This window comes from Paralichthys olivaceus, chromosome 1 (assembly GCF_024713975.1).
Source record: "Paralichthys olivaceus isolate ysfri-2021 chromosome 1, ASM2471397v2, whole genome shotgun sequence".
Classification (NCBI taxonomy): Eukaryota; Metazoa; Chordata; class Actinopteri; order Pleuronectiformes; family Paralichthyidae; genus Paralichthys; species Paralichthys olivaceus.
Genome location: NC_091093.1, coordinates 10,152,162 through 10,167,951, shown reverse-complemented (window position 1 = coordinate 10,167,951; position 15,790 = coordinate 10,152,162). Strand labels below are relative to the sequence as shown.

General features: G+C 40.9%; 1 protein-coding gene across 1 annotated transcript; it reads right to left on the bottom strand.

The window, feature by feature from the left end:
* Positions 1–4,089: 4,089 nt before the first annotated feature.
* Positions 4,090–14,573, bottom strand: lpcat2 (lysophosphatidylcholine acyltransferase 2). Its single transcript, XM_020080264.2, has 14 exons — positions 14,235–14,573; positions 13,704–13,846; positions 11,130–11,347; positions 10,117–10,229; positions 9,812–9,872; positions 9,332–9,390; positions 8,929–8,963; positions 8,697–8,751; positions 8,223–8,305; positions 7,850–7,975; positions 7,565–7,718; positions 7,019–7,117; positions 5,892–6,033; positions 4,090–5,416 (listed from the first exon to the last, which is right to left on the bottom strand). Exons 1-14 carry the CDS (start codon positions 14,343–14,345, stop codon positions 5,238–5,240), a joined length of 1,578 nt encoding a protein of 525 aa, XP_019935823.2. The 5' UTR covers positions 14,346–14,573; the 3' UTR covers positions 4,090–5,237.
* Between the last annotated feature and the right edge of the window lie 1,217 nt (positions 14,574–15,790).

Here is a 15,790-nt window from a genome sequence, read left to right as displayed (position 1 = left end):
AACAACACAACACATTTGGAAGGTGTGGCGTGTGTGAACACCATAAAAAGGTGCAGAGGGGTAAAGTGTACTCTTCAGGAACACCTCATCTGATGCTTCCACCGAACACATACATTCCAAAACAAACACCAGAGGATGTGGCGCCATTGTCTTTCAAAAAGCTTAAAATAATAAGCAGGTTTTCTGGCAGTCTATATGTCTATAAAAATGTTTTATCGTTGAGTAGAGGTCACACCCCTCTGATACTCAAGTGGGTGGAACATGAACAACACAATAGGGGGTGCAGGCAAGTTGAGTTTGAATGATGGGTGGTAATTAAGGGGCACAAAAAGGGAGGCATGACAGCACGAGGACAGCCGTTATTTAGCTGTGAGAGCCTGACAAAATACAATTAAAAGACATTAAAAGCCACAGATTGACAGTTAAGATTTAGATAAAAGATTTGATTCAGACTGAACCTATGTCGCCTATAGGATGAGACATTTCCATATATATATCTCCTATTTTCTCTTATGTCGTTGTTGTAACACATCATACTCTCCCTCACTAACCACAGCAGTTTTTTACAGTGACTGAAGATTTGTTTTCTTGTCTCACACTGTGCAGAGAAATGAGCCTCGCGTTTGTTTTGAATCTATAACATCTTCCACGCCTTACTTGGCCAGTCACACTGACAAGTTAGAGACAAATGTCTTTTTTCCACAACCTCATGCTGACCCATCCTCAAATATTACACAGGAAAAAGTTGTTGCCCGTCATCCAAAAGTCATCTGAAAATCAAACGCAGATGTTAAACACCTAAAATGCTGAGAAAGAAAACAAACCTGGGCTGCAGATACCGGTGCAGATATGGTTGGTTATGGCCACTGATGTTTCACGCAGTTTCCCCAAACCTTGCCCCCACCAGGACCTTTACTGTTCCTACAAATCATCACACAGGGAAACAGAGGAACAATCACATTCCTGAGAGAATAATAGGAGGGAGAAATCAACAAGGTGTCATCTGGTGCGATAAGGAAATGTAACAATAAGGTTTGGAGGAACTCCCCAAAGAGCTGACAGAGACAACTCGCCAGGGTCGACCCCGCCACAGTCAAAGGTGATGTGTTTGTTGTGTGGCCGGGTTTTTGCGAGTGCATGACGCACAACAATGTGTAAGAATCCGCAGCATGCCAGTGTCTACAGAAGTAAGGCCATATGTCTGAGAACGGACAAAGCTGTGGGTCCATCTTCTCAGCGGTATGTTGTGCTGCCAGGCATTACTCAAATTCTGAGAATTACTATTATAAATCACACTGGACATCCCAAAGTTCGCCAAATATCCATCATATCATGACTTCAAAAGAAAATCTATAAAAAATGACATCTTGAACATTTCCATTAGATGATTCATACAGTCATGACCAACATCGTTTCCTCTAAAGGCTTCAATATTTCCATAAATGTCAGCATGGTGTGCGGTAGAGGAGAGAGTTTCTTCTTTTTTACACAATACTTGCAGATTTCACACTGTTCACTCACTTAGCAAACATTTCTAACCTGTAGACCCGGGTTAGCACACTGTGCGGCCAGTCTGAAGCTCTATGTTCATCCCGCAGGGCAAAGGAGGGGGGTCACAGGAGTGTATAGGCAAATACAGGTATCCTGTTGCTATAAGCAGGAAGGTATATTCTATAGGACCAAGAAGCCAACATAACATTTCCTCTTACGTAACAATTCAAAAAACATCCTTGCACTAACAAAGCCTTCTTTTTAAAAATCAGTTGATTTAACTGTTGCACTGCAGAAAGATTTTATGTGTTTACACTCAGAATGTGACAGTACAACGTCTTTTTCCTCCATACAGCAGGTACAACACCCTCATGGTTTGTGAAATCGTCGTTATGTTGCCTGAGAAAGCCGGGCGACCTGGTGAAATTGAGGCACATAGTAGTGTCACATCAGTTTAGCAGCGAGGCCTGTTGGCTCTGACCTTTCCTTCCAAGCCTGGCACAGTGAGTCCCACCATACGAGGCCTGCGACCAGCCCGGGTCCAAAGACAAGAGGCCGCTCACTCACTCAGGTCCTATGGAGAAACAAATCAGATTACCATCACGTATCTCCTACAATCTACTGCGACAGGATCAGCCCCCAGGCGGCGCTGAAATGGATACAGCAATATAAAACAGCCACGCCGAGGGTAGAGGCACGATGGACGGGTGTGGGACCAGAAGGGGAGAGAGGTGGGAGCTGTGCGGGCAGGGGAGGTGTCACACCGGTGCGAGTGCAGCAACAATGTGACTTAATTGATTCCATGCCATCTCATCAATTTTGATTAAAATGAAATGAGCCTCTGTACGTTTGAAAAGGTTAAAACAAATTGAAGGTGGAAATCACAGCAGGTAATCACAGTTTTGTCCAACAGCAGGCTTTTAATGAAGTGAGCCACTCTCCATCATTCATTTCAACCACCTCATAGCGAGTGTGTGTGAGCATGTTCACACAAGTCATATTTAGGACAGCATACATTAGGTTGGTATTTGCATTATAGCCTCTTTACAGATGAAATAGTTTCCTGTCAGCAGGAGAAAAAGAATTCATGGTCGCAGCACTCACAGGAAAAATATCAGTTTTGACCAATGAACTGTAGAAATGAATGAAAATGTTCATTGGATGCATATTGATTTACATGACATTTAAAAATACTAATAATACATCATATCTAATGGGTTGAGAAATTAAATTCACATAGATCAGCAAGTATATATTGAACATAAAAAACTATGTCACACTTGACTGAGTTCTTATGATTCAATGCAATATCCACTCCAACAATACAATATTTGCTCAGTGAAGTTAATCAACAAAATAGATTTACAAGTTGAATCAGAAAGACATGTTTGACATTTTATCACAGCAGGTGTAGATGACAAAATTAATATGTTATGGAATTTTCATGGACACTGTCTCTCTGGGGCACAGTGCAACAGGCTGTTGTGTTTGGGAAGTGCGAGAGCTTGGCGAAGGTCAAAGGCTTCACTCCCTAGACATCACAGATATGAAACTGCGTAAGCAAGCAGTACTGTCTCCATAACTAGAAAATACATTTGCTTGTTTAGGAACTAGCAGATTCATAGATGAAATGATCTGTTGGGGAAAGCAGACTTCAGAATATGAGAGAGCATCATGCACAGATGTTGTGTGGATGAATTCTGATTTTCTCCTTGGCCAAGCTTCAGTAAATATTTCAGCATAAGACGTCAAAGGGCTCCTGAATGCTTTCTTCACTGATGAGTTGACCATTGATCAGCAGATTTTCCACAACAGAATGAATGGCTGAATTCCATTTTGCTCCTTCGATTTCAGGATTTCGATATCGTGCACGTTGGCTCATCGTCTCACAGTCTTATGTCTTACTGAGACACTTGAACTGAACAGAGCCATCGTTAATGTCATCAGTACTATCTTGTGCTTTTCCTGCTATGACATAACAGAATGTCTGCCTATACTCAGAATACCGACCCTACAGTGTTGCTCTGGGTTACATGTTACACATAGTACATCTGCACACACATATCATGGTTTTCTCCGACCCTTGCCAATAACACACATTAAATCTAGATTCTAACTCCTCCCTGCCTAGTTTACATTAATTAAAGCTGAGTGTGAGATACAGAGGTTAAAAAATCTAACTGGTACTCATAAGTAGACCAAACACACACACACGTTTGTACTTCTATCTTAGTGAGGACATTCAGTGGCATACTGCATTCCCCAGCCCCTTACCTACCCTAACCATCCAAACTAATTGCCTAACCCTAACCTAAACCTAATACTTACCCTAAAACCAAGTCTTAACCCCAAACAGTCCATTAAAGGGGGGTCACAAAGTGAGGACTAGCCAAAATGTCCTCACTTTGCCAGAAATGTCCTCACTCCTTAGGTTAAAGGCTAAAACTGGTAACTGCTGGCACCTGGTGGTGGTAGCAGTAGGTGCAGCTATAGCCCATTTATTGCACCCATTATAAAAATACTGTACATAAAGTCAGTGAAGGTGATACAAGTTTCTTCAGTGGTGAATCTAAATAAAACACACAACTCAGGCAAGAGTTAAAATTGTTCTTCTGTTTTATTCTAAAAAGCAAACTTGGCAAAAAGGAGAGAAAAAAAAAAACAATCACATAATTGCAATGCACCCTGTTTGCTAAATAAACAACAGTAGTGCTAGTTAATCTGAAAGCATACCCCACTGGAATATGCTGTTGAAGGAGCACTGTTGCCTCTTTGCTCACAAATTGCCCTATTTTCAATGCTTGATTTGCTTTAGTAAACTAAAGCCACGTAGACTCACTGCTGCCTCAGCAAAACCGTATTCAGTGGAAATGCAAATGGGTACACATGCAAAGCAAACCTCTGGCTAATTATACAGCCGCCTTACAAGGTCTGTGTCCCTGAGCGCTGGGGAAAAAAAGTGTAACACGCAGCATGTATGCTCTACAGAGCATCTGCATGTTGCCAGATTGGATAGATCTTAATAAAGCTTACTCTACGCTAATTATACGGCAACACAGAAGCACGAGGACCCTTCACTTTTGTTTAAAATGGTGTTTGTTGTGTTTTGCAATTTCTCTGCTCATTTATATTAAATCACAAAGACAAAGGATAAAAGTACACAACACTAAGTTCATCTAAGTCCAAGCAGGTGAGGGGAGAGCTCAGGCTACAGAGAGTGGTGTATTCAAGTGGAAAACATGGTGAGGCAGTTATAAACAATGAGGAGTATATACTGAAGTATATCATAAAACACTGTTATTAACATTACAACTATAAAGACTGCAGGTTTTACACAGGTCACTAAAACAGAGCTTTCATGTCACCATTAACTAACTTTTAATTGTTTTATTTTTTTTTAAAAGGACAAGTAAAATACACACACACTCACACACATTCATGTACGCAAGCACGCACGCACACAAACTGTATAAGCAATACCAGCCTCTGGCCATAAGACATTTGTTGTGCAATGACTTGTGGAGTAGTTTTTTTAAATCTCTATAAGGCACTAAAATTGAAAATAGAAGTACTCAATAAACCATGTCTATGAAAAGGCAAGCACATGACCTACAACATGGCTCCGCCGTAGCAACTGACTCAAGTTTGCTGCCTTGTCCATCTCAGTGCAGTCAGTACAATTTTCTGTATGTTCAGCGCAGTCACGCAGGTTTTTTTTTTTTTTTTTTTTACACTTGTCGTTCGTCTCAGTCATCTTTCTTGTCCGAGGTGCTCTCCTCCTGTTGTTCCCCTGAACTGGGCTGACCAGTGAGTTCCAGATCACCTGGCCTCGCCTCCTGGATCGCTTGATATCTCTGGAGCTCCAGGTAGGTGGTGAAGAGCTTCGCGTACTCCGGGTGGTTTGTGGCGAAGGCTTGAAATTCACCTGAAGAATCACAGAAAAAGCACAGAGCATTAGCTATTAATAGAATAACCATTCACTGTTTAAGAGTATAAAGATAAAAATGTATAAAGATGGATGACGCTTCCTCCTGTTGTACAAAAATTCAGACAAAACAAGTGAGATGTGGGTGACGCCATCTTGCACTTTCTTGACGCCATTTGGAATAAAAATAACTTTGACTTTTCGTTTGGTCCATGTCCCATCCACTCACATGGAGGAGGCAGAGTTTGTAACCTATACTGCAGCCAGCCACCAGGAGGCAATATAGGTGTTTAGGCTTCACTTTTGGAAGCCGTCATGTTGTTCATCTTTATATACAGTCAGTAAAAATTAAATATGGATCATTTACAGCACATATTCCCATCCCATAATATCCCAGTGGTAATACTAAAGGAGGGTAAAGGTCACGGAGTAGACTGCTGTTCAAACTTTTGTGTAAAGAACAGTCTCTACTCACTGAAGGTGATGAAACCGGAGCAGTCAGCGTCGATCTCCTTGAAGAGCTTGGTCATGTTGAGATCGGACACACCCAGAGAGGAGCGCAGCAGAGCGGTGAACTCCGCCCTGGTGATCCTCTCATCCTCATCTGTGTCAAACAGCTGCATGACAGAAGAGGGCAAAGAGGAAATTCAATTTTCTTTTCACATGTTTCCACGTCCAGAAAAAACATTATTATATATTATGTGCGAGAATAAAGTTAACATGACATCAGAAATCAGTTTTGCCGTTCAGTCACAGAATATGGACACCAGGACTAAAAACACAATTTCACTTTACGGACAGCAGAATGGCTCCCTGCTCTACACAACAGACACACACTGTTAACTTGACATTATCCAAGCCTCAGTGAATGCTGCCTCTGTTCTTCCTACAGTGGCACTGACACCGCCTGCTGCTCTGCATGTTGTAGCTCAAATTCAATACTGTTTGAAAATAAACTTAACTTTATTGTAATATCAATATTGTTATGTTTTTTTTTACATTGAGGATATAAAAAAAACTTTATTTCATATTACCACCATATCACTTATGTCTCTTTAGAATGACCTCTGCCAAAAAGGTTATGTTTTGATTGCTGTTGGTCTGTCTGTCAGCAGGATTACACAAAACTCCAATTTCCTTGAAACTCAAAGGGTGCAGATCCAAAATTTCTCAAGAAATAATGCAGAAAATAAAGCAGACACATGCAGAGCGCTAGTATGAATGGACAGGTGAAAGTTGTTGTGGATCTGGATTATTATCTGGATTTTGTGTATGAAAATATTTTTTTTTTGGAGGGTGAATTGATATAATGCCTCTGTGTCATGTGAGCAGTTTGCATATAATGTCTGTTCATGGTTTATGTATCTAATGCAAAACATGAAAATGGAATATGGTGATAGAGTGGCCTATCAGCCTTGGCCGAGTCCCTCTGACTTTTCCTTTAAAGGTACAGTGTGTAGATTTTTGTGATATCTAGTGTTGAAGTTGCATGTTGCAGCTGAACACCCCTCACCTCACCCTCTCCCTTTCACCTAAATCTTTCACACTGGATCTTTAAACCTGAGTTTTCAGCAGGACAATATCAAAATATCTTTGTTTTACCTTGAAAGCCATTCGGAGAACATCTTCAGTGTTGGCTGGTCGACACAAGATGGTCACACCGATCACATACTCTCTGAAGTCTATAGTGCCATCGCCGTTCTTGATGGGGTGAAAGCAACAGCAACAATTATACTTCAGTTGTTAATGCACAGATTATCATGGGGTATAATATTTTACCTGTTATGATCTACAAAGACATTTGTCATTCTAATTTATTATGAGGCATACATATTGTTTTTTTTATTTTTTTACTCATTGACATGCATATTAAGAGCAGTTCATATGATTCCAGTCACAATTAGACCTGTGGTGGAAAAATACAGAGAATGAGACTAAACTGCTCCGATCAGTTTCCTCTTCCAGGCTGTTTTACTTTCACTGGTACACAGGATGTGCGATGTGATATGCATGTGATTCACTAAATATAATACTTAGACTGATACACATTGCTGTTTTGTTGAGTTGAGGCCTGGCTGTGTGTCAGCACAACGAACCGATCATTTACAGTATGTTGGTATCAAACACTGCTGAATACAGTGAACTCACCCTGTCAAACAGTGCAAACAGCTCCTCAAGGGCAGGGCTGACCGGTAGCTTCAGGAATCTGGCAAACTCATTGATAGTGATGCGTCCTCCCTTACAGGAGCTCGCCATGGCTGCAAAACCATCCAGCTCTTTCTTCACATTGTCCCACTTCAAACTGAGTGAGCAGGGTACAACGAGGAAAGTGTATGTTGAATGAACATTAACAATTAATACAACTTCTTGTGAACTTTCAATCTTAAGTTCCCTGCCTGGTGACACCTTAGACTGTACGTAAGACGTTCTTACTGGAGTTTACGGCTGATTTTGGTGAACTCAACCAGGCCGGCCTCCATGGGCAGAGTCAGTTCACCAGCAGAGATCATGAGGCGGCAGTCTTCATATGTGTGGTCTGTTACTGGAACTCCCAAAGCGCTGGAAACACACATTTTCAGATCAAATGTCAATGATGCTCTTCATGATATAAATCTTGACCGTTTAATGTTATTATGATTATGATATTAAAAGAGCAACAGTCATTTTCCTATTAACTTACATGTATTCTGAGTATGTTTAACATTGTATTTATGACCTTGTATGAAGTATTTAAGCTTGCTTTACTGTTGCACTTTGTTCTACTGCATGCTCCGACAATGGAATGTGTACTTAAACCATGACTCACTGCGCCATAGTTTCTCGCACTCTGCTGGCAAACAGAGGCGCATTTTTCTTTTCCTCTTCTGAGGGAATGCACGGTGGCAGGAACTGGAACACAGAACAAGCAGATTTTTTGTAAAAAAAAAGGTCACAAGAAAGAGCAAGCAGAAAGCAAACTTTGAGACATTTTCATGGAAAACTAATCCCCTCCTGCAGAAAACACATCTTATCCATCAGAATCTTTAAGAGCAGAATCAAATCCAACTATATATATATATAAAACAGAGAGGCACTGCTACAATCAGTTCAATTCAGAAAAAAAGATTTCAAATAGTCTTTTTCAACAAGGTGCCATGTATAATGATTGGATTTGAAATCAAGTTGCATATATAGAGTAAATGACACTTCACAACAAATGTTTTATTATTAATGTCCACAGTTATCAGTAAATCCTTTGAGAAGATCTAAAAGGAGAAAAGTATAACAGGATGCCCATTACCTCTATCTCCACGGTGGTGTACAGCTGGCACAGTGTTAGAAGCAGCAGCGTCTTCCTGCACAAAACACAAACAAGGCAGTCAGTCACATGTATTGGTTCAATAGTTCCAAAGGCTCTTCAATAGTGTTAACAGTTAACAAGTAGCAGCAGACACCACCTTCATTAAACATAAAATCTGAAAGAGAAGCCACTAGAGTGGCACAATTATAAAAAAAAAAAAAATCAAACTCACGAGCTGAAACCCTGCCAAGTCCAAGTCACTGTATCCTGAAGATGTAAAACATTAACAGTGGGAAGAGATGGTTATGTGTTATCTGGTGAGTAAGTGATGCAGAGAAGCCTCAAGTGTGTCTTTGTTTCCTTTGTTAAGGGAAAACAAAAACTGCAAATGTAAGGGGATAACAATTTCTAAAGATTTCTATAATGTGGCTCACTGACAACTGATGTATTCTGCTTGGAGGAGGTCAACTCATTGGTTGGTTAGTGTGTATATTCTACAAGCATATATCAGTCATCTATGGCTCTATAAGAGAAATATATATAAATATCTTTTAGATGAGTACAGTGCAGAATATGCAACATATTTAGCTCTCAGAATGTGAGGTCACAGCTGTGTATCAATGACAATCACTCACCAGTTTGTTGGGATACCTCATAACCACAGGCTGCACAGGGACCCCTGGGATAAAGGCACCTACATGTGGGACAGTAACACACAGTATGAAAAGAAACATGGCGGCTGTGATTTCTTATTCCCCCTGAATGAAAGTGTATGAAAAGTGTATGAGTTTACAAAACTGAGATCCACATCACTCTAAATAACTTTCTCACTTCATAAGTCAAACCACAAACCACAACACACAGGGAATGAACAGAGCTGTGTAGTATCTAGAGACTATTCTGTTGTGTAGCCTCTCTGCTCAGTGGATACAGTGCATGTGAAATGGAAATGTTAGATGTACTGAAAGCAACAGTTCAAAGTTTTGATAAACAGATGTTTGTTTTCTTGTTTTTCTTTCATTCGCCAGTTTTTATTGTCGTTGTTGCTACTGCAACTTGTTGCAAAAGACTGCTATTTACATTACATGAAATTAAATGTGTCTTTTATACATTACCTTGTTTGAAAGTGATTAGACATGAGCGATTTGTACACGTTCCCTCTGGAAAGATAAGAACCTGAGGAAAACAGCATCATTAGTAAATGTTAAAATCACTATAACTCCTGCCAAGTAGGAGATTATCATCTACAGCCACTAATATGCAAAGCAAATTGAAATGAATTTTTGCTTAGTCTATAAAAATATTTAAAAAGTACATCCTGAGTTACAGCCCTTTGATTGACAAGAGTTTCCTCCACAACTATAGAGTGGTCTACGCTGACAGTGTATGTGGATGTTTTCTTTGACGTGATGTAACAGACCTGTGGCCAGTGTCCTCCTGACTTGGCTCTGCTGTCAATCTCTTGGATTGTATTCTTCCGTGAGTCTGGGTCCTTTCTGGACACCAGCACTGGCTGGAGACAGCGCACGAACCCTTCAGAGAGAGCAAAACAAATACTGTACATTAACATACTGTGCACACTTCGCCTTGGTCAGACCTGGTATTGATATCCGTCCGGAGAGATCCGACCACAAAGTGGTCAGCGCTAAGTTCATCTGTTCATGTGGCATTAGAATATGTCCCGAATGTATCTCCCGTGACCACATGTGATCAGATGTCACTTCTTGCTCCATGCAAATATCGTGTGTGTGTGTGTGTGTGTGTGTATGTGTGTGTGTGTGTGTGTGTGTGTGTGTGTGTGTATATAAAGTAATGAGCAACTCAGGATGCATTTAAGTGAGCTCAGACAAGTTCTTAGCTGATTACTTGTGATCAGATCGCTCAGGATGGATGTGAATATCAGGTCTGAACAGAAACTTGTAGGAGGAAAATGCTGTCATATTAATCACTGAAGACTTCATGTGCAGGTCCTGATTAATAACATTGTTCTCATAGCAATAAACAAAGCAAGGCCATTTCATTTAACAGTCACTAATTATATTATGTGACAGTTTTAAATGAAAAATGATGTGTGGTGTATACAAAGGGTGGGAATAGCTCATATTTATCAAGTTGTCAGAAGACCATTACATTAAAAAGCAGTTATGTTAGTTATAGCAATAGTTATCTGATGAACAAGGGCCACTGTGAATAAAGACATTGAACTGAGTGATGTCCTATTGGAAGCATAAGATAATGATTTTACATTAAAAACGCATCGTCTGAAAGTTAGAAAAATCTACATAGAGGATGTGAAATTGAACTCAGATGAACTTGAAGCAATATGACACAAGTTTCACACAGAAACACACACACTAGTGGCTGTGAGGACAAGAGAGGCCCCATAAACCACATGCAGGCCAACTTCTTCAAAGCCAATAAAAAGTGTCTCACTGCCAAAGATGGGTGTAGCCAGGTTCTCGACGCGTGAGACGGTGGAGGGCAGGCCTGCGACGATGCACACGATCCCATCGAAGAAGGTGGAGTGGGGGGCGACAGCCAGAATAGGGGCCTCACTGCTGCTGACCTGCTTCCCCTTGACCACCACTCTGAAGCCCATGCAGAAGTAGTAAGCCCTCCCCAGGGCGGCCATCAATCTCCGACACATGAACCTGGAGATGACAGAGGTTTCATGAGTTCACATAAAGGTTTAATGAATAGAAAGTTTTTTGTATAGCCTGAAAACAGTGCTGAATATTAGTTCATTAGTAAAAATCCAAATAAAAACTTAAGGCAGAAAAGTATTTTAGGTCTTTATACTTATTTAGTTTAATCTAGTTCATTGGAATCACCTCCAGGGCTATTGTGTGACAGGGGCCAAAACGTCAGTGGTATTTTTAACATAGAGACCGAAGGGTGTTTACATAACAGGAAGAGTAACATTTTGCAATTTGGTGGAGAAGAAAATCATTTCCTCATAACAGGGTGAATAGTCATAGAACACTGTGGACTGAGACACTGAAACAAGAAGTGGAATGGCAACTTTTACCAAGAGTATAGAAACTTCTTGTACATGTCTGCTCAATATTGCAGACAGCATCATTTTATGTTTCGCAGTTTTAAGAGCAGCAAATCTTTCACAAACACAAAGAATCAACATGTTGGTAAACTATCATGTTTAAAATGATTGTGATGATACATGATGCTGTGTGCCTAAACATACAAGAAGCTCAAAGCAACATGGAACTGCACTTATGTCTAACATAGTCCACAAATACTGGTCTTTATGCCCCTCTACCAAATATCATTTACTTTTCACCAGTCTGCACAGAGCAAGGAGCAAACTACTTGTGAAATTGGTTGAGAAAGATGTAGATCTACAGTTGTGTTGATTGTCAGTGGAATCAGCAAGACAAGTCTTTATCTTTTACTGCAGTCATTAGAGTCAATGTCACTGACTGACTACTTCAATAAAGTTTTAATAAACACATTAAATATAAAAATGCTTGTTTCATTGCTAATGTTTTTCTTTTAAAATCTAAGCTTCAGTGCTTAAACTTCCTGGAGAGTTTCTGAGACTTTGAGGCAATAAATAGTTGAACTTGAACATGATGAGATAAACTTACTCAACACCATGTTTGGTCATAAACTATAGAGGCTGGGGTCTAAGGTCACAAGAGCTGCAGAACTGTGTTAATTAAAAATGCTGCACCCTGTGTGCAGATACCAGGTACATGTTGCAACCCCACAAGAAACTTCACATTTCGTATTTCTATGTATAAAGTATGGCATATTCTGTGTCGCACAATTGAAAGCCCATCATTCATTATGATGAAAATAGTCAATAGATGACATAAAAACGTTTTACTTCTGTTCCCATTGAGGCCCCTGAACTCCACTTCCCTGAGAGGAACTGGGCTGAAGTAAAACTTGTGGTACAGAGCAGGGTGAGTCGGCCGAAGAGCAAGTAACCGCACATTCTGCACAAGTTATGATGGGAATTGTTATTTTAAGAATATGCTGGGTTTCATTGTCCAGTTGAACCCAGCAAATACACTGATTCCACAACTTGTACCTTAACTAAAACTAACATCAAACCATCTCAATCCATCTTTGTTCATTTGCTTCTTCACGAGGAGTAAATGTTTAAATACAATGGAAGGGTTTGCAGGTATTAAGTATGGTAACAGAATGATGGTCATGATGTATGACTGGATAAAGAAAGCAATGGCAAACACAACTGGCATTAGCTTCACTGGTGTTGAACGCACCATGGATAATCACTTATAAGCGTGCTGACCCTGTTGTCTTTGCTAACAGCTGTTGTGCACTTCAATTCTGCATTTTACAATGATACAACAGTTTATAGAAAACTAACAATCTGTGACAATTCTGCAATTAACAACCAAATGCTTCCTGTGAAAACCGGCACACGCATGGTCAGTGTATGTGAGTGGTCACGTGATATATGTGTTTTCAGGCGTGTTAAGGCTGATTCATACGTCTGTGTTGAAGCTTCGCCGTAGGTACGCACGGCAAATTCAGAGGCGACAAATTCCCTGTCGCCTGTTTATTTCAGAACAATGGCGAGTGTTACTAAGAGGATCATCTTGGAGTTGGAGCTGAAAGAGGTTGAAGAGCAATTACTTGTTCTGCAATGAAGAAAAGAAAGATGTGTTTGTTCCTTCAACTCAATCACCAATCACAGCTCTTGTGGTCTGTGTTGCTTTGGCGTGTAGTCACATTTTACGTGAGGTGCATGTCAGGGTATGATGTATGGGTACACATCTACGTGTAGGCTATGGTGTAGCTTTAACACAGAAACATGAATTGGGCTTTAGTGTGGACAGGGATTAGAACTGATGTTTGTACGGAGAGAGATTTGAAGTATGGCTGTGGGCTAAGGGAACAAGTGTCTGATATCCACATGGCCTTTGATACCAGTGGGACCTGGTGCCCTCTGACACCTGGGCAGTTCTGTGGAAGCTGTGGTGCAGAAAGACAGTGTGGCGCTTGCATCCTAGTTACCGTCGCCAGCCTGTCATTGGCTCCACTGCTCCTTTCAGAGGATGCTTGAAGGTTATTATGATGGCCACCGGCCATGTCACCATGAGAACCAGGGACAGCAGGATGGCGCGAATGGGGACCAGGAAGATTCCCAGGAGGACACACTGTATGGAGAAGAGGATGACACACAGATACACCATCAATAGGAGCATATGGGCCAGAAGAGCATAAAGAGAAGTGTGCTGTTACATTGAACTCCACCCTGGGTTATGACACAGAGCAGAAACATGCACCGGTATGGAAATCCACATCACTGCTCAGCTTCAGAGAAACACAAACACACACACAAGGCTCTTATTGTTTGAGTTGCATATAACGAGGCATAACAAGCGGATTGTCGGAGGCTGGTTGGAGCAGATTACAGGCCCTGTTCTCACAGCAATGTAATCTCACACACCATCAAACGCAACGTGTTTCCCCCCAAACATCGATGTCTTCATTCTCCACCCGCTCTTATCAACATGCTCATCACACTCACAGCAGCATACTCACTTTAATGACGGCAGCTCTGGACAGTTTGGTGTCCTGCACGAACGGGTTGATGACGGCGGGAAGCAGCAGAGACTGCTGCCGCGGCAGGGCGAACACTCGCTGCGGGGGCATCGCGGTCCAGGGAGCGGAGAGTCGGGCAGACGCTGCGGTGAAAGCACCGTGGTGTTACCATGTCACTTCCTCAACAGGGGCCCTGCTCTCGCATTTCTTCCCCCACAGATCGGGCGATCACACGGGTCGAGAGCAGACACACAACAATGTGAGCGGAGCCGGGACTGAGGCTCCACCTCCAGCGGCGTGGCTGCAGCACAGGCCGAGTCCAGTGGGTTTACTTTGGGGGGGATTGATTTCAGATGTGACCATCGCTGAGCCATCATGCATTTCATTAGAGGTATATTCGATGAATATCACACATCAGATGAAAGGGGGAGGGGAAGTGCTGACTAGATGGTGGCCATTGATTTGAAAAAGCACAAAGATCTTTAGTATTTACGTTTGTTTACAAGCTCTCATAATAGTCCACAAGATGGCGCAGTTTTATAAAAAAAATGTCGTCCCGCTGGAAGACCTGGTAGTGATGGAAATGAAGTGCATGCACTCAGGTACTGTACTTACTTCGCCCAGGTTGTGTAATAGGAAATCAACTGCACAGATGTAAATCTAACAGAGACTCTAGGTTTCTTTTCTTTTCAATTGAAGAGTCAAAATACTGCCCCTTGTGTTTGTGGAGGGGGTTCACTCTGCACAACTTTGACACACTTGATTATGGCAGAAAAGTTGCAATGTGGTTGAAAAGGATTTATTCAATCAACACTTTATATGGGTCATTTAGTGATGAAAATTAAGTGCATGTGCTCAAGTATGTACACTTGATTACGATTTTGTACTTTGAGTATTCTCATTTAAATGCTAGATTTTCATTTACATTCATTCATTTACAACTACTAGTTCCTTTGCATATTTAGATTTTCCATTCTAAAGAAATGGTCATCAAATGTCATACATTTTTATAGACCTGTTCTGCTATGACCAGCTACAGCCTCACAATGCTGCATGAATCGTTAATCTCCAGATGACATACAGGAAGCAACTAGAATATACACTCTATGAAGACATTGCAGGGGGGATATTACTTCCGCTCAGTCTGAAGTTAAACTGAATTTATGGCTTGAATCTAAAGGAAGAAGCAGATGCGGCAGTATATGCAAAGTGGGACATTAAAAAACATTAAAAAAGGGGTGAAGAATATATCTTGTATAAGCAAATAATGGCCAATGATATTTTTAGCTTTGAATGGATGCTGATGAATGCATGTAAAAGAAATGCATATATATGAGTGAGTTCATAGGTTTGGAGCTGTGTAAATATTTTGTGCATGTTTTGAAAAAGGTTTGTGCACACACATAAACATTTATTGCAGTTGTAAACATTTTGATTATATTCCTAATAAGTCACAGAAAATATATAGGTGACAGCTGGCCAACACAAGGAGTTATAAAAGTCTCAGACTGGTGACCTCCTCTCTGATAAAGCTTGGAAAATAAGCAACTCCTTAC

Coding starts and splice junctions, on each gene's coding strand:
- lpcat2 (XM_020080264.2), bottom strand. CDS start 14,345: ATGCCCCCGCAGCGAGTGTTCGCCCTGCCGCGGCAGCAGTCTCTGCTG. Junction 8,752..8,928: donor ACTTGGCAGGGTTTCAGCTC/GTGAGTTTGATT, acceptor TGTTTTGTGCAG/GAAGACGCTGCTGCTTCTAA. Junction 8,306..8,696: donor ACACCACCGTGGAGATAGAG/GTAATGGGCATC, acceptor TCTGTGTTCCAG/TTCCTGCCACCGTGCATTCC.